This window comes from Chiloscyllium plagiosum, unplaced genomic scaffold (genome assembly GCF_037043375.1).
Source record: "Chiloscyllium plagiosum isolate Xiang-an unplaced genomic scaffold, Cpla_swu_hap1 HiC_scaffold_7, whole genome shotgun sequence".
In the NCBI taxonomy this organism is placed as follows: domain Eukaryota; kingdom Metazoa; phylum Chordata; class Chondrichthyes; order Orectolobiformes; family Hemiscylliidae; genus Chiloscyllium; species Chiloscyllium plagiosum.
The window spans coordinates 80,991,273-81,016,027 of record NW_028270145.1 but is presented as its reverse complement, the minus strand read 5'-3'; the positions used below and the strand labels follow the sequence as shown (position 1 = coordinate 81,016,027).

Below are 24,755 nucleotides of genomic sequence, written 5' to 3'. Positions count from 1 at the left end.
TGCTTCCAATTAAACCTGTTGGACTATAGCCTGGTGTTGGGTGATTTTTAATTCTGAACTTTTAACTTTGTTTCTTCACTTTTCTACTTTGTACCTTAGATTTTGAACCTAAGATATCATTGGAAATGCCAACACTGTACTCTTTTCACTGTACTCATGTACTTGAGTACGCATGACAATAAAACCTGTTACTAATTTATTTGGATTTTCAGGAAATGTTTGAAAAGATACAACAATTTTGGGGTACTTAATAAGAGATAAGCCCAATGTGTTGGAGGTATTTTGTTAGCATGGGTAAAGGATTGGTTAATTAATAGAAGACAGAGCAATAAGTGGGGGAGAGAGGTTTTCGGAATTGCAAACTCCAACTACTAGAAATCCGTGTTGGGCCACAATTATTTGCAATATTTATTAATGCCTTGGATGAGGAATGTCAATATACTTTAGTCAAATTTGCGGATCTTCGAGGAGAAAGTGAGGTCTGCAGATGCTGGAGATCAGAGCTGAAAATGTGTTGCTGGAAAAGCGCAGCAGGTCAGGCAGCATCCAAGGAACAGGAGAATCGATGTTTCGGGCATAAGCCCTTCTTCAGGAATGAGGAAAGTGTGTCCAGCAGGCTAAGATAAAAGGTAGGGAGGAGGGACTAGGGGGAGGCGCATTGGAAATGCGATAGGTGCGATATATTTCCCTCCCCTCCCCTATCAGCGTTCCGAAAAGACCACTCCCTCCGTGACTCCCTCGTCAGGTCCACACCCCCCACCAACCCAACCTCCACTCCCGGCACCTTCCCCTGCAACCGCAAGAAATGCAAAACTTGGGCCCACACCTCCCCCCTTACTTCCCTCCAAGGCCCCAAGGGATACTTCCATATCCGCCACCAATTCACCTGCACCTCCACACACATCATTTATTGCATCCACTGCACCCAATGTGGCCTCCTCTATATTGGGGAGACAGGCCGCCTACTTGCGGAACGTTTCAGAGAACACCTCTGGGACACCCGGACCAACCAACCCAACCACCCCGTGGCTCAACACTTCAACTCCCCCTCCCACTCCACCAAGGACATGCAGGTCCTTGGACTCCTCCATCGCCAGACCATAGCAACAGGATGGTTGGAGGAAGAGCGCCTCATCTTCCGCCTAGGAACCCTCCAACCACAAGGGATGAACTCAGATTTCTCCAGTTTCCTCATTTCCCCACCCCTACCTTATCTCAGTCAAATCCCTCAAACTCAGCACCGCCTTCCTAACCTGTCTAATCTTCTTCCTGACCTCTCCGCCCCCACCCCACTCCGGCCTATCACCCTCACCTTGACCTCCTTCCACCTATCGCGTTTCCAACGTCCCTCCCCCAAGTCCCTCCTCCCTACCTTTTATCTTAGCCTGCTGGACACACTTTCCTCATGCCTGAAGAAGGGCTCATGCCTGAAACGCCGATTCTCCTGTTCCTTGGATGCTGCCTGACCTGCTGCGTTTTTCCAGCAACACATTTGCAGCTCAAATTTGCGGATGACAATAAAAAAGATCGAAAGCAATTGGTGAGGATGACACAGTCTCTCGAGGGATATATACAGATTAAGCAACTAGGCTAACAGTTATCAAATGGTATTTAAAATAGAGAAACATCAGATCGTGCACTTTGGCAGGAAGATGAGAAGCTAAGTATTATTTGAATGGAGAAAGGCTGCAGGAAGCAATGGAACAATGGGATTCGGGAGTCCTCATTGAGGAATCATAAAATGTTAGCATCCAATTTCAGTGGGTAATAGAGAAGGCAAATTAAATGTTGGCCTTTATTTCAAGGATAATGGAATATAAAAGTCAGTGGGTTCTGCCAAAACTATCCAAGGCACAAGTCAGACCACTGCTGGAATATTGTGAACAGTATTGAACCCCTTATTTCAGGAAAGATATATTGGTACTGGAAGCTGTCCAGAGAAGGTTCACGAGGCAGATAGCAGGTCCAGTGGAGAGGTTGTACAGATTGAGTGTGTACTTTTTGAAATATAGAAGAATGAGGGATCATCTTATTGAAACATACAAGATTTTTAGATGGAGAGGTCATTTCACCTTGTGAGAGAATCTAGGACCAAGAGCATAATTTCAAAATAAGGGGTTGCACATTTAAGACAGAGATGAGGAGGAATTTCTTCTCAAAGAGTAGTGAATCTGTGGAATTCTTTTCCGTAGAGCCCAGTTGATGCTGGGTCATTAACTATATTCAAGGCTGTGATAGGTTTTTAATCAGCAAGGGAATCAAGGGCCATAGGGAAAAGGCAAGAAAGTAGATTTGAGGATTATTATATCAGCCCTGATCTCCTTGAATGACAAAACAGTCTCAATGGGCTGAATGGCCTTATTCTGCTCTTAGAAACATAGAAAATGGAAAGAGTAAACCTTTCAGCTCTTTAAACCTGCCTCACCATTTAATATGGTCATGTCTTCTCATCCAACTCAGTGTCTTCCTCCTGATTTCACCCCAAACTCTTTGATTCTTTTAGCCTCAACAAATGAATGCCTTGGAAAGATTCAATGGTTTGCCTTCAACTACTTTCCATGGAAGAGAATTCCTGAAGCTCACCACTGTCTGGATAAAGAAAGTTTTCCTCATCTCAGTCCCAAATGTATCCTTAGACTGTAACCTTTGGCTCCAAACTCCCCAGACATCTGCGACAACCCCTGACTACTCCTGTTCGAAGTATATAGTTTCCATGAGATCCCCCTTCATTCTTCTGAACTCCAGTGAATATAGTCCTAACCAATCTAATCTTTCTTCATATGCCAGTTGTGCTATCGCAGGAATCAATTTGGTAAATCTTTATTGCACTCCCTTCATAGCCAGAACATCCTTCAGCAGTAAGGAGATCAAAACTGCACACAACACTCCAGGTGTGATCTCATTAAAGCCTTTTACAACTGCAACAACACATCCCTGATCCTACATCTCATGCTCTTTATGGTCAATTCATTTCACAAGAGATCAAGAAATGGTTGGAGGCACTGGATACTGCAAAGGTTATGGTTCCTGACAACATTCAAGTAAGAATACTGAAAACTTGAATTCCACAACTTGCCATGCCATTAGCCAAGTTAATCCGGTATAATGATACCACTCGTGTCTACCCAACATTGTGGAAAAATTCACAGACATCTCCTGTACATAATAAAGCAGAGCAAATTCAACCTGACCAATTACCACTCTCACAGTTTACTCACTATCATCAATAAAGTGATGGAAGGTGTGAACCGTGCTTACATGCAGCACTTATTCAATCACAGTCTTCTCAATACTGTCAGGGACATTCCCTCCTTGGTCTGAATCTGAACAACAGAACTGAATTCCCAATAGTGAGGTGACAGTGACTGGTCTTAATCTCAAGGTTGCATTTGACCAAATATGGCATCAAGAAGCTCTAACAGAAAACTGGAGTTACTGGCAATTCAGGGCAAAATTATTTCAAGTTACACCTGGAACAAAGAAATGCAGTTGGAGGAGTTCAGTCAGCTCAGCTCCAGGTGGTGTTCCTCAGAGTAGAGTCCGAGGCCTAACCATCTTCAGCTGTTCAATGAACTTCCTTCTATCATAAGGTCAGATGTGGGGAAGTTTGTTGATGACAGTACAACATTCAGCCCTCTTTGCAATTCCTCAGAGACGAAAAGGAGTCTGTGTCCAAATGTAGCAAGACCTGAACAGTATCCAGGTTTGGGCTAAGAAGTGGCAAGTAATGTTTATGTCACACAAATATCGGGCAATGACTATTTCCAACAATGGAGAATATAACCATCACACCTTGATATTCAATGACAATTCCATTACTTAATTCCTCACTATCATCCTGGAGGCTAACTATTGACCAGAAACTGCACTGGACTAGTCCTATAAATATTGTCGCTGCAAGAACAGGTCAATGGCGAGGAATCTTGCCATGAGCAACTCACATCCTGTCTTCCCAAATTCTGTCCACCATCTCCAAGCAGCAAGTCACAAGTGTGATGGAATACTCCCCATTTGCCTGGATGGGCACAACCCCAACAACTCTGAAGAAGCTTTACATCATCCAAGTCAATGCAGCCTGCTTGATTGGTAGTTTAGATCAGAGTGGTGCTGGAAAAGCACAGCAGGTCAGGCAACATCCAAGGAGCAGGAAAATCGACGTTTCAGGCAAAAGCCCTTCATCAGGAATAGAGGCAGGAAGCCTCCAGTGTGGAGCCATTCTGTTTTCTTTATTTACCCTACCAAAATGCAACATCTCAAATTTATCCATTTTGAAATTTATTTGCCAGTTAAATACTCGTTCTGCATGTTTAGCAATCCCATGTTAGCTGTCTTCTGGAATTTGATCTAATCCATTAATTTTGAAATTGTACTTCCAATTCCCACGTCTAAATTGTTTAAATCGGTAGTAAATTACAATGACCCTATTCCTGATGAAGGGCTTTTGCCCGAAACGTCAATTTTCCTGCTCCTCGGATGCTGCCTGACCTGCTGTGCTTTTCCACCACCACTCTGATCTAAACTCTGGTTTCCAGTATCTGCAGTCCTCACTTTTGCCGTGCTTGATTGGTATCACATCCACAAAAATTAACGCCCTCCATCGACTCTCAATAACAGCAGTGTGTACTATCAACAAGATGCACTGCAGAAATTCATCAAGGATTCTTAGACATCATCTTCCAAATCTATGATCACATTCATGTAGAAAGATAAGGGCAGCAAATGCATGGGAACACCACTATCTGCAAGTTTCTTCTAAATCATTCACCATCCTGACTTGGAATTATATCACTGTTCCTTCACTGTAACTGGGTCAACACGATAAATCATTCTTAGTTTCTATTCATAATAGCCACTTTTGACACGATTATTCCAAATGTCAAATGAGATGTCCATGTAATCCTGGTCAGAATAAATAACCCAGAAAACTGAGTGGAATGCTCATCTTGATGGCTAATACCTACCTGTGCATAAAAAGATGGGGATCTCTGCTCCATCCTTTAGAATTGTCCACTTAGACTGGGCTGCGGCTTCTAGTGTTGAAAATCGTGAAAACCATGAAACACTAAGTCAATTATTTTGGTTTCAGTTCCAGGCGCTTATTATAAGAACCATATAAGATATTTGTATGTATCCTGGAAAGATTTTAAGAGACCTCTGAGTGTTTGTGGGAAAGAAGCTCATTTTTCAAAAATCTGTTGATTTTTTTTAAAGAGGTTACTGAGTTGACAAATGAACATTGTCCAAGACATGTAAGGTATTTGAATTTTTAAAATGGCCTTTGACAGTATTAGAAGTAGACAAATCTACACAGAGGCCACTGGGAAAAAGAGGACAGATCTTTGGTGAAAAAGGATGTCTTGCATTTCTGTAAGCATAATGTTGTGATTAATGGCAGCAGTTCTGCACGGAGATGATTTACTTGTGGAGAGTAAATCTCCTGCAGAGATTTGTGATAGCCCCATTACTGTCCAAAAGCAGTGCTAATGATTTTGAGGAAAGTGATGAGGAACCTGTGGGCAGACTCGTAAATGACACAAAGATGTTTGGGGATAAAGCTATGGCTGAGAAAACTCAGCCTACACAATCAAAACTAATTGCAATGGGAAAGGGCCCTGTGAATAAAGGATTACAATTAATGTTGAAAAATGTAATATAATGCACCTGGGGGGGGGGAGGATAAAAGCCCATGAAAATGTTCAGAGCAGAGCTGCAGGTAAATAAATTGGTGAAAATGTTTTAGTTCTCACAATGGCTGGATTTTTTTCCACCAGAAATGTTATCCTTGCCAGGATTAGTTAGTTTGTGTCCGTTTGAATAAGATAAATCAAGGGTAATTAGGGGTGATGAGTACAAGATAGTTAAGCGTGGAATCTTGTTAAATGTTAGAGAGGATCAAAGCAGTCCTCAGTCCAGGGAGCACAAAACTGGCACTGTGCTAGATCAACCTTACACCTGCACCATACATCAGCAACTTACATGACAAACTTACTACACATGCAGCAAGCAAGCAGACAATCTGTAGGAGGCTAGTCCCCATTGAAGACCATGGAGGTGCCTATCAGGTGATCCTGGCACAGTAAGTCAAGAGCAGCTTCCCATGCGAATTCAGGCAATGACTCACAGTTAAGCTTTCATTCGAAGTCAGTGGTTCCATGTCTCTGTAGTCGAGGGAGTGCATACGGTTAGACTTTGGCTCCATAGCATCACATTCAGGGGATGAAGCCATGTGGTTGGGTAGAACCATACAACAGTGTGTGGACACATCTTTTTTTCACTCTTTCATGGGATAGGCCAACATTTATTTCTAATCCCTAATTGCCCAGGGCACAGTTAAGACTTAACCACATTGTTGCAAATCTGGAGCCACATGAATGTCAGACCAGTTAAGGATGGCAGTTTCCTTCCTAAAGGACATGAGCGAACAAGATGGGATTTTCCTGACAACTGACAATGGATTTCTGGTCATCATTCCATATTTTTATTGAATTCAAATTTCACCATCTGCCATAGTGATTCCACCGCAAGGCTGCACACGTCCCCTGCAAGCTTACTCAGGTGTGTGTCAGTGGAGACAGTGGGCCATCATCAGATCAGTCCAATAGTCCATTCAGTAAGAAGAAAATGAGAGAGGGAGGTCAAGTGCAGCAGGACTGAGCCTCAGCAGTGTACTGTTCTGAAAAGGGGCATGTAGACTCTGGACAAGGGCATTGTATAATTGTGAAGGTGGGGGGCAGCAGGATTTGCAAGAGCAGATGCAGTGGGGGTGGCACAGTGGCTCAGTGGTTAGCACTGCTGCCTCACAGTGCCAAGAACCTGGGATTAAATCCAGCCTCGGGCAATTGTCTGTGTGGAGTTTGCACATTTTCCACGTGTCTGCGTGGGTTTCCTCCCACAATCCAAAAATATACAGATTAGGCACATTGCCCATAATGTTCAGGGATGTGTCAGTTAGGTGCATTAGTCAGGGGTAAATGTTGGGGAATGGGTTTGGGTGGGATGCTCTTCAGAGGGTTGTGTGAACTTGTTGGGCCAAAGGACCTGTTTCCACACTTTAGGAATTTTATGATTCAGTAAAGCATGGCTGAGAAGGATGTAATGCCAGAGTGGGAGTCATCCAAGTCAGAAACATTTGAAGGCATGCAGAGTGACTGGTGTGGCATACTGCAAGGATGGGGGATAGAGTGAGTGATGAAAGAAATTACATGCAATAATGAGAGTCACAGAACTTGAGCCTTAGTTGAAGGTGCATCTGGTAGCAGACATAGATTGTGTGTGAGGTAGCAGAGAAAAGAGTGTGACTTACCTCAGGAAATGGAGAAAGTGATTTCTACATTTCTGGCCATTCCTCTGCATCAGGGAGATGGTGATGATTTGAATGATGATCTCAGTCTAGGCTGCAACCTCCTCCTCCAGTCCACCAGGAAAAGGATGTCTCTCCTTTGCAGCACTATGTCCAGCAGGACCTCCAGGTCCCTGTTAGAGAACCATGGGGCCATCATCCCCTTTCCATCACACTCAAGTTCTGTCCATCAACATACAGGGCAGCTTCATAATGCCAGCGCTCATCCAGGTACATAGCAGCCTTCTAAGGGTTGTACAGATTTACAGGATCCCTGTCTTTCAACAGATATCCACTGAGTAGAAAGATGTACCAGGAATGTCACATAGTAGATGAGGCAGAAACTGCATAAGGGAGACACCACAGGGACTAAGTATGTAATAGCAGAGATTTATGAAAGGGAAATAATAGTTCTACTGGAATTCTTTGAGACTGTAACTCGATGAGTTGATAAGGGGAGAAGATGAAGGAACTGAGGACATTCTGGCTATGTTTGCAGATGATACAAAGATAGGTAGAGGGATAGGCAATATTGAGGAAGCAGGGAGGCTGCAGAAAGATTTGGACAATGTAGGAAAGTGGGCAAAGAAGTGGCAGATGGAGTACAACATGGGTAAGTGTGAGGTCATGCACCTTGGAAAGAAGATGAGAAGCATGGATTATTTTCTAAATGGGGAGAAAATTCAGAAGTCTTAACTGCAAAGAAACTTGGGAGTTCTAGTCCAGGATTCTCTCAAGGTAAACTTGCAGGTTGAATCAGTAGTTAGGAAGGCAAATGCAATGTTGGCATTTTTTTTTAGATGACTTGAATATAAAAGCAGGGATGTACTTCTGAGGCTCTATAAGGGTCTGGTCAGACACATTTGGAGTGTTGTGTGTGATGTACAGGCCCTGGAGTGGGTTCAGAAGAGGTTCATGAGACTAAACCCAGAAATGAAAAGTTTAACATATGAGGAACGTTTGAGGACTCTGGATCTATATTCGATGGAGTTTAGAAGGATGAGGGAGGATCTAATTGAAACTTGCAGAATACTGAATGGCCTGGACAGAACGATGTTGGGGAGATGTTTCCATTGGTAAGAGAGACTAGGACCCGAGGGTACAGCCTTAGAGTAAAGGAGAATGGAGATAAGGAGAAACCTCTTCAGCCAGAGAGCGATGAATCTATGGAATTCACTGTCACAGAAGGCTGTGAAGGCTAGGTCATTTAATATATTTAAGACAGAGATAGACAGGTTCTTGATTGTCAATGGGATCAAGCATTATAGGGAGAAAGCAAGAGAATAGGGTTGAGAAACTTTCAGCCATGATTGAATGGTGGAGCAGACTTGATTGGCTGGATGGCGTGATTTCTGCTCCTATATCTTATGGTCTTATGGGAGCCCATGGATATGATTTATTTTGAATTTCACAAGGTGGTGGTGAGCTGCCTTCTTGAACTGCTGTAGTCCAAATTCTGTAGGTTGATCCACAATGCCCCTAAGGAGGGAGTTCCTGGATTTTGACCCATCGACTTTCACCAAAGTCCCAAATAAGAGATTAGTATGTAAAACTAAAGCACATGGGATTAGGGGCGGTGTATTGAAATTTGTAGAGAACTGATAGGCAGATAGGAAATAAACAGTAGGAATAAGCAAGTCTTTTCCACATGGCTGACAGTGGCTAGTGGGATACCAGAGTGATCAGTGCTCGGATCCCAGCTACTCACAATATCTATCATTTTTAAGGGAATATACCAGGCTGTCCAGAAAAAAAAAGTCTTCTTGAATATAGCACATTATTCAACTTCTGCTGCCAACATTTAGCTCCACTAATTGCCCTTGTGAAGATAGGGGTCAGAGTTCTTGTTGAACAGCTGCAGTATTAGCAATGCTGTTATACCCATAAGGAAGTACTCCAGCTAACTATACTTCTGGACAAACCAGATCCCAGAATGAAGCCTAGCTTGCTGGATCTTTCATTTATTTTAATTATTGTGGTGGTCAATTGCTGAAGCATAATTACATAAGGCTAAGAGTTTCTTTGATATATTACACAGAAGGTAAAAACAAAAAGAAAGGACAGGCATGCCAATTTATATAGATAGAGAAGACTGTTCAAAACATTTTAAATCACCCAGCAAAATAAGTTTCAAACTGTTTCCCAACACCATCACTTTACAGTAATTCAAATCCAGAGAAATTATACTTGGATATCAAAACTATAAGGTTTGACTTAACAGATTCTCCCTAGCTTCTGACCTGTGAGCTATGCAATATTCTTATATGAGTGCTTACCAAACTGAGAGTTTCTGCTTTTTCAGCCTCTAATAGCCTTCAGATTTAAAACCAAACAATTCTGGTCTGAAAGTTGCAATCCCAACGAATTTGGTAACTTATTTCCTTAATTGCTCTGAATAAACTCCTTACTGGGTGAGGGATTGTGCTTGCATCTGAACCCACAGGTCTCTTTTGAACTGCCTGAAAAATATTAAATCACTGGGTTTCCCAAGTTAAATACAGCCTTTGAATTTCCTCACAAAAAAATCTTTATTAACTCATGGGACATAGGTATCACTGGATTGCCAGCATTTATTGCCCATCCCTATTTGCCCTTGAGAAGGTGGTGGGGTGCTGCCTTCTTGAATTGCTGAGTCCAAATGCTGTGGATTGACCCACAATTCCCTTGGGGAAGGAGTTCCTAGCTTTTGACAAATCGACAATGAAGGAACGGTGATATATTCCCAAACAGCAAGTGATAGACAGAGCTAAACAATTCCACAATTGATGGATTAGATCTAAGCTCTCTTGTCCTGCCACATCCAGTTGTGAATTGTGATGGGCAATTAAGCAGCTCACTAGAGGAGAAGGCTCCATAAATATCCCCATCCTCAATGATGGAAGAGCTCAAGACATCAGTGCAACAAATAAGGCATTTGCAGCAATTTTCAGCCAGAAGTACCAAGTGGACAATACATTTTGGACTCCTCCAGTGCTCCCCAACATCACAGATACCAGACTTCAGCCAATTCTATTTGCTGTATGTGTATCAGGAAACAGTTGGAAACACTGGATACTGCAAAGATTATGGGCTATGACCATGTTCTGGCAATAGTACTGAAGACATGTGCTTGAGAACTTGCCACTCCCCGAGCCAAACTCTGTTATAGTTATAACAGTGGCACCTGCACAATATGGAAAATTTACCAGGTATGTCCTGGGCGTACAAAGCCAGACAAATCCAACCCAGTCAATTGCCACCCCAACAGTCTACTCTCGATCATCAGTAGAATAATGGAAGGTGTTATCAACAGTGCTACCAAGAAGCACCTGCTCAGCAATAGCCTGCTCAGCGATGTCCAGTTTGGGCTCTGCCAGGACCACTCGATTCTAAACCTCATTACAGCCTTGATTCAAACCTGAGGTGACTTGACAGTTACAGACTTTGACACGAAGGCCACAATCCCCTGAGCGTTCCATCACGGAGCCCTAGCAAAACTTGAAACAATGGGTATTGAGGCGAACCCTCTGTTGGTAGGATTCATACCTGGTACATGGGAAAATGGTTGTTGTTCTTGGAGGTCAGTCATCTCAGTTCTAGGACATCTCTATAGGAGTTCCTCAGAGTAGTGTCCTAGGACCAACCATATTTATCTGCTTCAAAGACCTTCCTTCTATTGTAAAGTCAAAAGTGGGGATGTTCACCAATGATTTCAAAATTTTCAGCACCAACCCCTCCAATACTAAAGCAGTCCATGCAAGATCTGGACAACATCCAGGTTTAGGCTGACAGGTGGAAAGTAACATTCATGTCACACCAATGACCATTTCCATTAAGAGTCAAACAACCTAATCAGCATGCCTCAACATTCACTAATGTTACTATCAATAACTCTGCCACTATCAATATCCCTGGGGCCACCATTGACCAGAAACTCCTCACCATATAAATATAGTGGCTATATGAGCAGGTCAGAGGCTAAAAACACTACTGCAAATAACTCATCTCCTGACTGTCTAAAGCCTGTCCATCATGTGCAAGGCCCAAGTTAGGATGGGTGCAGCTCCAATAATACTCAAGAAACTTGACCCCTTCCAGGACGAGGTTGCCTGCTTGATTGGCACAATATCTACAAGTATCCACTCCCTTCACAACCAATGCTCAGTAGCAGCAGTGTGTACAGTCTACAAGATGCATTAGAGAAATTTACCAAAGATCCTAAGACAGCACTTTTCAAACCAATAACTACTTCCACCTGGAAGGTCTCAGGCAGCAGGCATATGGGAACAACACCACCTGCAAGTCACCTATCATCCTGACTTGGAAATTTATTGTTATTCATTGGTCCAGATCTTGGGGCACTTGATCATGGACTGCTTCAGTATCTGAGGAGTCACAAATGTTGCTGAACATTGTGTATTTGTGATGGAGGGAAGATCATTGATGAAGCAGCTGAGATGGTTTGGCCCAAGACTCTACCCTGAGGAACTCCTGCAGAGATGTCCTGAAGCATGAGAAATTAATCACCTCCGATGTTTATACTACCTGTCATAAACCCGAGAGCAAAATCAATTTGCCATTAATGTTTTTGAGACTTTCCAGTAAGCCTCTGACATACTGGATTAGGTCATTGTTCTGGAAGGACTGTTATATCTTATTTTTATTTTTAAAACATATCTTCACAAAAGCAACCAGCACACATCTATAACTAATTAAAACTCTAAAAATAATATTTGTTTAAATGAATAATACACTTTTTGAAATATCTCTTCATCAAGTCACCAATTATTTACATGTGCCCTAACCAGCCAGCTTAGGGCTAGTCCCTGCAATGAGGAGATTCTCTGAATCTCCTATTTATTTTTGTCAGCCAGAGCTCCCTGATTGGCGCAGGTTAACAACCTCAGTCAAGGATCACATAGAGAATGATATCCACCTGGCCCACGTTCCAATCACCACATCTTTCATTACAGAAAAAAAAGAGTTCTAGAGGTCGGAACCAGTGAGAGTGAAGGGATTTCTATCACTCTCTTGAATTGTCTTGCAGATGGTGAACAGCTTTAGGAATGCCTGATTGAAGGGTTTATGTCTGAAACATCGATTCTCCTACTCCTCGGATGCTGCAAACTTGCTGTGCTTTTCCAGCACCACACTCTCGACCATCATCACGTTCAAATAGGTGGCACGGTGGCTCAGTGGTAAGCACTGCTGCGTTACAGCACCAGGGACCCGGGTTCGATTCCCGCCTCAGATGACTGTCTGTGTGGAGTTTGCATATTCTCCCCATGTCTGCGTGGGTTTCCTCCCATAGTCTGAAGATGTGCAGGTCAAGTGAATTGACCATGCTAAATTGCCCATAGTGATAGGTGTATTAGTCAGGGAAATAGGTCTGGGTGGGTTACTCTTTGGAGGGTCGGTATGGACTTGTTGGGCTGAAGAGCCTGTTTCCATACTGTAGGGAGTCGAATCAAATGACTGTAGCACCAGCTGGTCAGAAGTATTGATTTATCCTAATTTACACACCAACATCCTTCAGATCAAAGTAGAAGCAAGGTTCTTAATAGAAAAGCTTATGGCCCCATTTTCAAACAGCAGTATTATCCACTTCTTCTGAATAAATATTTGGAACAACCAAAGAATGGTAAAGCGTGGTCAGTGACAAGGTAACACAAAAGCATACAAGTCAGTTCTGCTATAACGCATGTTTCTTCAACGCAAATTGGCTTTAACGCGTTTGAAGAATTTAGACCATTATTTGTGGAACGCAAACTTTCTTTACTGTATTGGCTATAATGTTGTTCTGGCCCTGTTAGTTTAAATGACACTGCTATTGCATGATTTTCTTTTAATGCAAGGTCGCACAGAATGGAACTATCACATTATATCAGAACTGACCGTACTTTGTCAAGTGAACACACGCAAAGAAATCATGGTTTCAAGTTGGAAACTGAGTTTGCATCAATTCGAAAAATCACAAGCTCAAATCATCTCTCTCAGTAACACAGCAGGTCAAATGGTTGTATAGTAACAATGCATATCTGTTGGACGACAACGCAAATTGGAATATGAGATGCTGAGAGCAAGCAGATCAGTGTGTTTCAAGGATGGTGATTGTGAGGATGGGATTTCACTTTCTGATGAAAAACTGTGACATTGGTTTGTCTCATAGACCTGACCATGTGGAACCCCAAGTCGCAAGCTGTGGATCTCAAATTCATAGATCTGTTACCAACAGCTTTCATATCACAATTATTTCTGAACTTGGTGAAAGTGGACATGCTGAAGAAATGGCTCAAAGTTTGTATACATACTGTTTAGGATGGTTTAATTTAAAGTGTTAATTTAGTTTTAGTTTTAGAAGGGAAAAAATATCCAGTGTTCAGTTGTTCAGTATTTTTGTGTGATTACAGCAAAATGAAAATTAAATTGAAACAAGAAGCTGTAAACATGAAAGTAAACATTTTAGAAGCATTGTAAATGCTTCTGCTCAGTCATAGAGGCTGATTTGTCATCACTACGTTACTCAAAGATATAAAGAACAGCATAGTTTAATTGTGAATAATATCTCAACTTCAAAAATGAAAATACTTACTAATATGAATTTTAACTATCTGAGGAAATTAATATACCAGGATTTCTATTCCTGACCAAGGCTGTACTATCTTTTAAAAGGTACTTGAACTTCATCAAGTCAGGTACATCAAACATAAAGTCTGTGAGAGCATTTCCCAATGGTGAACTATTAAAGTGATTATTAAAGTGATTATTTCCCTGATACACCATTAATATGTCTTCAACTTTAGTTGGTTCATAAATCATATTGATAAAATTCACCGTGATCCTCGCACAACCTCAAAGAAATGCAAGGAAAATATTCTAAGTTATATTAGTAATTTATATCACTGACTGGTAGTTAAGTTCTCAGAATTGAAGGGTACCTTTTAAAAATTTGGCACCAGTCTTAATCACACCTGCTAAAATGTATGCAATTTTATTACCTACGTTATGGAAACAGGCCATTTGGCCCAACAAGTCCACACCAACCCTGTGAAGAGTAACCCACCCAGATCCTATATTTACTACTGACCAATGCACATAACACTATAGGCAATTTAGCACAGCCAATTAACCTAACCTGCACATCTTGAGACTCTGGGAGGAAACCCACACAGACACAGGGAGAATGTGCAAACTCTACACAGACAGACAGTCACCCAAGCAGGAATTGAACCGAGATACTGTAAGGCAGCAGTACTAGCCACTGGGTCACTATGTCTCCCTAATAACGTCAGTGAAATCACACCTTACTTTGAATTGGATTGCTTCTGTAATCTTTCTGTAAAAATGTTTATGGTGCTGAGTTAAGAGACTGCATTAAAAGCTTTTTTCTCATGACTGTTAATTGCAATCTGCAAAGAGTGAACAGTAAAAATGAGCAGCCGAGCAAAAAAGTAGAAAATTATACTCAGAATAAAAGACAGGAACAAACAGGTCGATAGGTTAGTCAGTGGATGAAGACTCATGAAGAACATGGATATAGGGTATTCACTTCCAAGTGTGAAAATCAGAATTATTGCTGAACTGGTATATTTTATGGGAACATTAGTATGATGTACAAGGTGAGAGAATGAGAAAACACAGCACAGTGTTTCAAATAGTGGAACCAGCATTACAAGAATTCACAAGTATTTGTTCATACTTTAACTCGATATGTAAATAAAGTGCCTTCCCTGAAGCAATGTGACAAAGAAACATCTAATCTTTTCCTTCATTCCCTGAACACTTTGAATTTAGCACCAATTTCTCTATTTCTATTTGCAAAAAATTTTACATTATGTTCCAGATGGAAAATAAATGTGACTGTATCTTGAAACATATAAACAGTTTACATTTCCCAGAGGAACAGAAGTTGCTGTAGCATACATTACTTGCAATTCCTAGCATTGCCATTTAGTATTCGATTGTATTGCTTCATATAAGACAGTGTTGAATTGTACTTGTGCTGCTCACCATTATACTACTGGCACAAACTGAGTCAGTAAATTCTGGCGGAAGTCAGTTACTGGAACATGTAAGATTTTATCTATTGATAATATGTAGTTTAGTATTTTAAGTGATAGGATGTCTAAGATACATAACATTAACTAGGAAGCTCACTAGTATAGACATCACAATTTATACAACCGTGTGAAACTACTGAGCAGGAAAAGACCAGCTCATCTATTTATCCTGCTCAACTCCCAAATGGCTGAAACATCACGATGAAACCTGACCACCTTCTCAAAACAGCCCCAACACGTGACCTCCCAAGGTAATTTAGCAGAAAAGGTTTATATTACTACAAATAGGAAGACTTCAGCACGATTACAATACCTTCTTTTAAATGTTGTTTGTTAACTTCGCCTGTTTTCTGTGCACAATAAACCTCTCGTGTCTGAATGCCACCTCCGCACATGGTTGATTCATTGCTTCTGCGTCGGTCTTGTTGACTGAGTAGAGGCTTCACCTGGCACTCATTCCAGTCAGTGGTTTTCCAAACATACCTAATGGAGAATGAAAGCAGCATATGGTTTCTTTCCTTCTAATTGTAGATCTCCATACATCAGAAATTTCACTGGAAAAAAAATCAAAAATTGGCACCACTTACATTTACACTCATTGATTCATAAAAGAGCTTGACTCAAAATTTGTCAATATCAAGCCCATTGTATAGATCAACTTATTCTGTCCATACATAAAAGGAAACATTGGAAACTAATCATGCTTCAAGTTTAACTAATAAGCAAAAGATGTTTAAGATCTTTGAATAAATCCTGAATAACATCAAACTTTTTAGCTGAATATTAATGTGAAGATCTTACTCTGCGGATACAATGAATTCAGAAATGTACACACATTTCACATTTTAAATTATAAATTACTAGAAACAGCTCTCAGAATAATTTGCTGAAGATATTTAAAATGACCAGTGGGACATTTAATGTTCTAGTGAGTTCAATTGAGGCAATGGAGAAAATGGTCAGAGTTAAGCTGCTGACTATTTTAAGTCAACATAACAGTCTGTGTATTCATCTTACTCATTTACACAGCTTGAGAACAGTAAATATTCATATTCCTTCAACATTTAGCTTCATCACAGGAAACAATGAGATGTTTCATTTTGAGAAAGATGAACTACCTGGAGCGAAAACTGGACTTGCTTTCCTATGGAGAAGATTGCAGCCCCAAGCAATGTAACATTACAGAAAAATATTAAATGAAGTGAAGAGGGAATAATTTTTTACTTCCCTGACCTATCAAAAACACACACCTAAGAAATGAAGGAGCCAAAGGGAATAAAGGTCATCCTTGACATTTGAGTGCAAACTTTTAAAATAATCACTGCACAACTAATATTTTCTAAAATATCTTAGGAACAGGAATAGGCTATTTTGGCCCCTTGAGCCTGTCTGCCACTAAATTAACTCATTGATCTGTATTTTAACTACATTTATCTACTGTTGTTCCATATCCCTTGGTATGGTTACCCAACAAAAATCTATCAACCTTAGACTTGACAATTTAAATCCACATACTTTTGAGACAGCGAGTTCCAGATTGTCGCAACTGTGTGTGAAAATGTGTTTCCCAGGTCAATATATCCTTCTGAAGGCAGAGAAGGGGGTCTAGGTAGGCATCACCAAATGTCAGTAATTTGTGAACAATAATATCTAATTAATTTAGCATCTCTATAGCTGCCAGCTTCTCACCTACAAAATAAATATTCTAATTTTGGGTGGCACGGTGGCACAGTGGTTAGCACTGCTGCCTCACAGCGCCGGAGACCTGGGTTCAATTCCCGCCTCAGGCGACTGACTGTGTGGAGTTTGCACGTTCTCCCCGTGTCTGCGTAGGTTTCCTCCGGGTGCTCCGGTTTCCTCCCACAGTCCAAAGATGTGCAGGTCAGGTGAATTGGCCATGCTAAATTGCCCGTAGTGTTAGGTAAGGGGTAAATGTAGGGGTATGGGTGGGTTGCGCTTCGGCGGGTCGGTGTGGACTTGTTGGGCCGAAGGGCCTGTTTCCACACTGTAATGTAATCTAATCTAATGTAATCTAATCTAATCTAATTTGTCCTTCTCAGATCCAAAGTGGATGATCTCATGTCTCCAAACTGAAATCCAAGTTTCTTCTCACTCGGTTTCTTTGTAACTTTCATCTCCATTCAAATAACTTATCATGCTTCCTAAATTAGTGCCACATACAAAATTGCATTTATATTTATTTTTACTTGCATCCAAGATAATGTATGTAGAGAAAACCTGAAGCAAACAATTCATTGGATTCAAGCCCCTCAGCATCAAACATAACTTTCTAAAACTATTATGATACTTTCCAAATTTATCTTTTAGGTTTGATCTTAATATTTTATCCTGTCCTCACACTAACTGAAAGGAAATACTAATTTATCAAATCTTTAGTTTCCTTATAACCAGTTGTAGACTTACATATTTAGTAGATCCTTATTCCTGTTTACTATTCTCTATCTCTTCTTCCATTTATAAAACATTTGTTCAGAGTTCCATGCACAATCTATCACGTCTACAGTGTTCCACTTCCTATACATCTGCCAACCTTGTTATTTGAGCTGTTGTGAGAGTCCAAATTTTGCAATTTTAAACTGTCAGTGTTAACCATCCATACTACTCTGAAACTGACAGCAGCTTCTGGCACCTGCAAATAAATGCAAAAATTGCTGTCAGTAATTCCCTACTCCTCTGCAGGATGCTTTTGTTGATGTCCTCTTTGATTAAAATCTTAGAAAATGTTAGAGTTTATATTAACTTTCTCTTTTTACATAATTAATTTTGACATAAAAACCTGTGAAAAAGTTATGCTTTGTTGAATGAACTGAAACTGGGCTCTTATTAGTCTGCTGTCGTAATGATTATTGAACAACCTCTTTTCCACTGTTAAGCTCATTTTTATATTTTTGGATAGTCTGTTTTCATTATGCTTTCAATAAAAATTAAAAGATTTTTAAAATAATAAGAAATATTTTGTTAAAGTTTTATCTTAGGCCCTGTCTGAATGTTCCAGTCTTTATTTTGCTCTCTTTACAATGTTTGAATTTGGAGAATAATTGCTTTCTTTGATTTCCTGGTTTACTACAATGTATTTTTTTGAAGCAACTCACTGCTTGATCTGTTCATGCATTTCATTGTTGCAGGATATCAGAGATCCTTTATGGCTGATGTCAAAAGGAAATTAATCTTAGAAAAGATTTGCCATTTCAAGCAAATATATGTCGAGTATTTGCAGATAAAAGGTATCACCAGTGGCTAGACGATGATTGCTGCTGAGCAACCCTGTACCATTTGAAGACAATAGAATTTCCCAGCTTTCTCACCAAGAATCCAGTGCCACTGTCATAGATTAACTAGGTTATTTATCTCAGATGCTACTTTTGTGATGTTGGGAACTGGTTGGTTATTGTGCTTGTTTCATAGTCTACTGCGGCTAGATTTTAAAAAATAATACATTAGATTTGCAAGTCTTTTAAACATTGAGGAAATTAACTTCCATCTCTCCTCTTGATAGCCAATGCACTTCCTAACATTCAAGCATCACTGCTCAGAGGAAAATTTGAAATGTGCAATGAAAGTACTCATTTATTCTGGGAAGTTTTGCTCATCAACACAGGATTAAGTACAGATGTCACTAATGATTTAAAGAGTTGCATCAAACAGTATTTCATAATAAAAGAGCATTTCATGGATTCTTAATGACAATAATGAGATTTTACGATACAACTGTTATGCAGACTAAATATGCTTTACCCCTTTTTGTTTTCTTAATTTGTCTCAAACAAATATTATTCATAATACCAAGATATTAGGCAAAGTTAAGTCCCACCATATCCGTGGTGTTATATGACACTTAGCAAGATAATACCTGAGACTCCAATGACATGTACTCAGTTATCTCCTTGTTTGTCAACTATGCACCATAGTCTGTTATTTAGTTATAAAACTTATCATCCAAAGTCTGAGGCAAAAATCCAATACTGAGCATGTACCTTAGATTTGAACATTGCAAAGGTAATAGTTAAGCTGCCAGCAAGCAGTATTCAAGCCAGAGTTTTTGAAACTGAACCAGCAAATAAACCCCCATCACTTCCCCACCTTCCAAATGAAATATAAATAAAAATTTGCCTTTATATATCACCTTTGATGATCATGCCAACTGAACCACATGTCACACCACTTTGGTGAACAACAAAAAAAACCTGGCAGTTTTGCAGTAAAGTTGTAACATGCTGTATTTTTACAGAAACAAAATAGGCCTCAAGGTGCAGTCATTAAAGAAACATCAACAGCACTGTAATGTCAAAATATTTTTCTTAGACTGTAAGTCAATTCTTCATTTCACACAATTCTACCTACATATAATTCATGAGGAGAGCCAAGTAAGCAAAGGAGCATTTCCTTGAGCAAAAGATGGCACAACTCTGACAGTGTAAATAACAAAGTAGACGGGCAGGAGTCTGGAAGAACACAGCAAGCCAGGTAGCATCAGGAGGTGCAGAAGTCGACGTTTCGGGTGTAGTGCTTCTTCAGGACTGTGGGTGGATGTGGGAGAGCTGCAGATTAAGGGGGAGGTGGGGGCTAGGTGGTGAGGTGGGGATAGGTGAAGACAGTAGAGGTAAGATCTGGCTGGTCAAAGGGAGAGATGAATCTGGTTGGTGGCAGGGAACAGTGGTAGGACAGGGAAGGGGCTTGGAAGGGAGTTGGGAAATGGAGAGGAAGGTTATTCAAAATTGGAGAACTCGATGCTGAGTTCTCTGAGCTGTAGGATGCCCAAGCGGAAGATAGGGTGTTTTTGCTCCACTGTGATTTGTTTTGGCAATGGAGGAGGCCAAGGATGGTCATGTCGGGAAGGGAGAATTGTTAGGGGGAATTGAAATGGGCAGTGACTGCGAGGCCTGGTCGGCCCCTGAAACCCGGTGGCAGTGCTCAGTGATCCATTCCCTAAGTTTACATTCAGTCTCCCCGATGTAGAGAAAACCACATCGGGAGCAACTGATGCAAAAAACTAGGTTGGAAGAGAGACAGGTGAACCTCTGTCTCACCTGGATGGACTGTTGGGGCCCTGAATGGAGGTGAGGGTGGTGGTGTTGCATCTTTTCTGGTTGCAGGGGAAGGTACCTGGGAGTTCGCCAGCATGGGTGGCATGAACCAAGGACTGTCAGAGGAAATGGTCCTTTCAGAGGGCAGAGAGGGGTGGGGAGGAGAAGATGTTCTTGGTGGACAGGTCTGTTTGGAATTGACGGATGTTTTTGAGGATGATGCATTCGATGTGGAAACTGGTGGGGTGGTAGGTGAGGACAAGGGTCCATGTCTTTATTGCACTGGAGGGGAGCATTTAGAGCAGTGGTACGCAGAATAGAAGTGGTGCAGCGGATGGTGGTCTGGATGATGGAGGGAGGAAATGCTCATTGTTCAAAATAGGTGGACATCTGGGATGCCCACGAGTGGAATGTCGCCTTGCCTGAGCAGATGCGACAGAGACGGAGGAATTGGGAGAATGGGATGGAGTTCTTGCAGGATACTGAATGGGAGGAGATATAGTCCAGGTAGATGTGGGAGTCTGTAGGTTTGTAGTAGACGTCCATTGGAGATTGTTGCCAAAGATGGAAATGGTGAGGTCAAGAAAGGGGAGGGAGGTGTCCAAGATGGACCAAGTGAATTTGAGGTGCGGTGGAATTTGTGAGTGAAGTTGATGAACTGCTCATGCAAATGTCATGAAAACAACTCATAACCATGAATTACTTACAGATATATGAAAGTTTTAATTATGTGTCTTTTAAAAGGATATACAAGCCAAAAGATGGCTAAGAATATAAGTTGCACTGATATCAGGAAGAATTATGGAAGATCATACCTGAAGAGAGTCAAGTGAACTTCAGACAGTGGTATTTCAAAGAGAAAGTTCATGTGATTTATGCCCCCACAATGTGGACATGATATGAGTTGAAGGAAATGCAATTCTGCACAAAAGACATGTTTGTGTTTTACCCATTTCGGAATATATATGAAAGAGGGTTAAAAACCAACTTTAAGCCGTGAGCTTAAGTTCCACTGCGCTACGGTTTGCTAATGAAGAGGCACAACTGAGAAATTCCACTAGATACTATTGAGCGTACGGATAAAATAAGGTGTCTTTGATTGCTGTATACAACTCAACAATAAAGTGACTGTTAAAGGAAACTAGATAAACTTTTTAGCTACCTGCACAACCTAGAAAATCCAAAAAGCCACTCAACTTCCAAAGTCAGTACTGCAGAATTATCCACCATAACATCTGCAATGTTTTACAAACTATTTGTCATGAACAAGACAAAAACGAATCATATATTCCTTACAATTTACATACTTATAATATTTTAGTCGCTAATGAACACATGTTTTGTTTAACTCAAGAAAGCAGGGTTAAATTGACTCCTTTTAAAACATAACATGCTTGGGCTGGGTAAGGATCTCCATAACGAGGTTCCTTTTTGAAATTAACCTTATTGCAACCAACCCAGAGAGGGATTGAGTAGAGAAGAGAGGGCAGTTCAGTCTTTCTAACTTGGAAGCATAGCCATTTGGGGGTATGCCGTCCTGGATAATAATGACTTGGGATCCTTGCCAGCGAAATATAGAACCAGTAGACAATCTCCATAATAAATGCAAAGTGACGTAATGACTCTTAAGAAATTGTTGCTTGTGACAACAATATAAATGGTGCCCAAAATTGATATCAGACTTACCAGTTAAAGAAATCATTGCAGATGCTCATACAAGCAATTTGTGGTATTTGACATCTAAGAAGAAATGTTATTAGTTTCCTTAACTTTATTTGGAAACATCTTTCAGCCACATATCACAGGAAATACTGTACTTATGTTGAAGTGAAATGTATGTATTGTATGTAAGAAAGGCTACAGTTAAGCCCTGACTTTGAGAAAGTTTAAAACAAGCAGCAGCACTATCACTGTTTTACCTCTCTATTAAATTACTTCAAAAGAAGTAGAAAGAAAGACAAGAGGTTAAACAAACCAGGCTTTTAACTTTCCAGAATATATTTTACATTACTGTATAAAGTTAAAATTTATCTGATTGTCCTTTAAAGCAGATCAAGTGAAAATGAAAAAGATTAGCTCTGTTGTTCTAAAGCAATCAAGTTGAACTAATATCCAGAAGATTTTATAGGCATGTTTAACTGAAATGCCAGCCATGAAAGACATTTGTTTGGCAAATAACTCGTTCATAAATGCTTGGGTTTTTATTGTGAGTCTTAAATTTATTCCAGGATCTATTGACCTTCAAAATATCTCACAATAAATAATTATATCCAAAAGTTCGGATCCTACAGTCTCAGTTGACGTTCAGATTTGTTATTCCAGTGCATCCCTGGTGATGCATTTTGATTGCTTCTGCTATTATATGCAAGGGATGACTAATTGGTAGGGATATATATTATTTGAGCCCGTAACTTTTAAGATTGTGAAGAGCATATTACAAAAACTCCATAGTCTTTGAGAATTTTCAATTCACCATTCACAATCATTAGAACTTGAATTGGGTTCTAGCATTGACTGATAACAAATAAAACCAACTTCAACTACAGATTTTCAAAACACTAAGGTGACCATAAATTACAAGTCATGAAAAATATAAAGAAACTTGCATTTATACAAAATCTTTGATAACTTCAAAATGGTCCAAAGCAGTTTACAACCAATTAAGTGTTTTTGAACTGTAATTTCAGGATATCAAAGACATATTGTGAATACAAATTATGTAATCCTTTCTTAAACGGAAAGATTTGGACTTGTATATTTTGTGATCTAAGGACAACTTAAGCTGTTTCGTACCTAGCCAATAAAGTATTTAGTATGTATAGTCACTGTTGGAAAGGCAGCAAATGTAGCAGCAAATGTGTGCAGAGAAAATCCTATAAACAGCAAGTTACTAAAGGCCAGTTCACCTGCTCTACAAGTTTTGGTTGTGGGATATATATTGAACAAAACATTGGGATGAGCTCTTCTCTCTTGTTCAAAATATTGCCATGCAGTTTCAAAATTCATACTGGTTAGCAAGCAAAATGATTGTGATAGATTCCAAGTTAAAATATTAGTGCAATATTAGTAAGTTTAGACAAAAACAGAAATTGTTAGAATATTTCACCAGGTCTGGCAGCACCTGTGGAGAGAAATCAGAGTTAATGTTTCTGGTCTAGTGACCCATTTTCAGTAATTAGTAATTTTAGATATGTTCAAAATAATGAGTATAGTCAATCAAACAAGAGGTTTCATGAAAAGCACACAAAAGGCATGGACACAACTACAACGGGGAATGCTCTCCTAAAGGGAAAATGAATTTAAATTACTGGGCATTTAACTAACTTGCAATTATATAAAAATTATTCCTGAGTGTGAAATACTTGCTTTCCAGAAAATATAAAATAAAGCAAGAAAAAGTGATTCATTCTTATTCACCTACAAGATTAGCTTCACCACATCATCTTTCTCAGAAATTTCAACTAATTATAAGTTAACAATACAACAGAAATACCTGAATTCTAGCTTATCAGGAGGGGGATGGTCAGTGGTCAGTGGGCATGATGCAGAGCGGGAACAGCCAGCAGTTGGCAGGTGGAGTGCAGATAGGGAACAGCCAGAGATTGGTGGGCGCAGTGCACAGTGGGAATAGCTAACAGTTGGCGGGTGTGATGCAGAGGGGGAACAACCAGTGGTTGGCGGGTGTGGTGCAGAGTGGAAATAGCTAGTAGTTGGTGGGCGTGGTGCAGAGTGGGAATAGCTAGCGGTTGGTGGGTGCAGTGCAGAGTGGGAATAGCTAGCAGTTGGTGGGTGTGGTGCAGAGGGGGAATAGCCAGCGGTTGGTGTGTGTGGTGCAGAGTGGGAATAGCCAGCGGTTGGTGTGTGTGGTGCAGAGTGGGAATAGCCAGCAATTGGTGGGTGTGGTGCAGAGGGGGTATAGCCAGCGGTTGGTGGGTGCAGTGCAGGGTGGGAATAGCCAGCGGTTGGTGGGTGTGGTGCAGAGTGGGAATAGCCAGCGATTGGTGGGTGTGGTGCAGAGTGGGAACAGCCAGCGATTGGTGGGTGTGGTGCAGAGTGGGAATAGCCAGCAGTTGGTGGGTGTGGTGCAGAGTGGGAATAGCCAGCCGTTGGCGGGCATGGTGCAGAGTGGGAATAGCTAACGGTTGGTGGGTGTGGTGCAGAGTGGGAATAGGCAGCAGTTGGTGGGAGCAGTGCAGAGTGGGAATAGCCAGCAGTTGGTGGGAGCAGTGCAGAGTGGGAATAGCCCGCAGTTGGTGGGTGTGGTGCAGATTGGGAATAGTTAGTGGTTGGTGGGCATGGTGCAGAGTGGGAATAGCCAGCGGTTGGTGGGTG

General features: G+C 40.8%; 1 protein-coding gene across 3 annotated transcripts in view; it reads right to left on the bottom strand.

Annotated features, from left to right (window-relative positions):
• Positions 1-24,755, bottom strand: part of thsd7ba (thrombospondin, type I, domain containing 7Ba) — a 919,481-nt gene that overhangs the window by 528,776 nt on the left and 365,950 nt on the right. For all 3 annotated transcript variants that reach the window (XM_087989223.1, XM_087989224.1, XM_087989222.1), the window contains one exon: positions 15,692-15,861. In XM_087989223.1, coding sequence (XP_087845349.1) covers positions 15,692-15,861 — 170 coding nt within the window. The remainder of the gene's footprint in view (positions 1-15,691; positions 15,862-24,755) is intronic.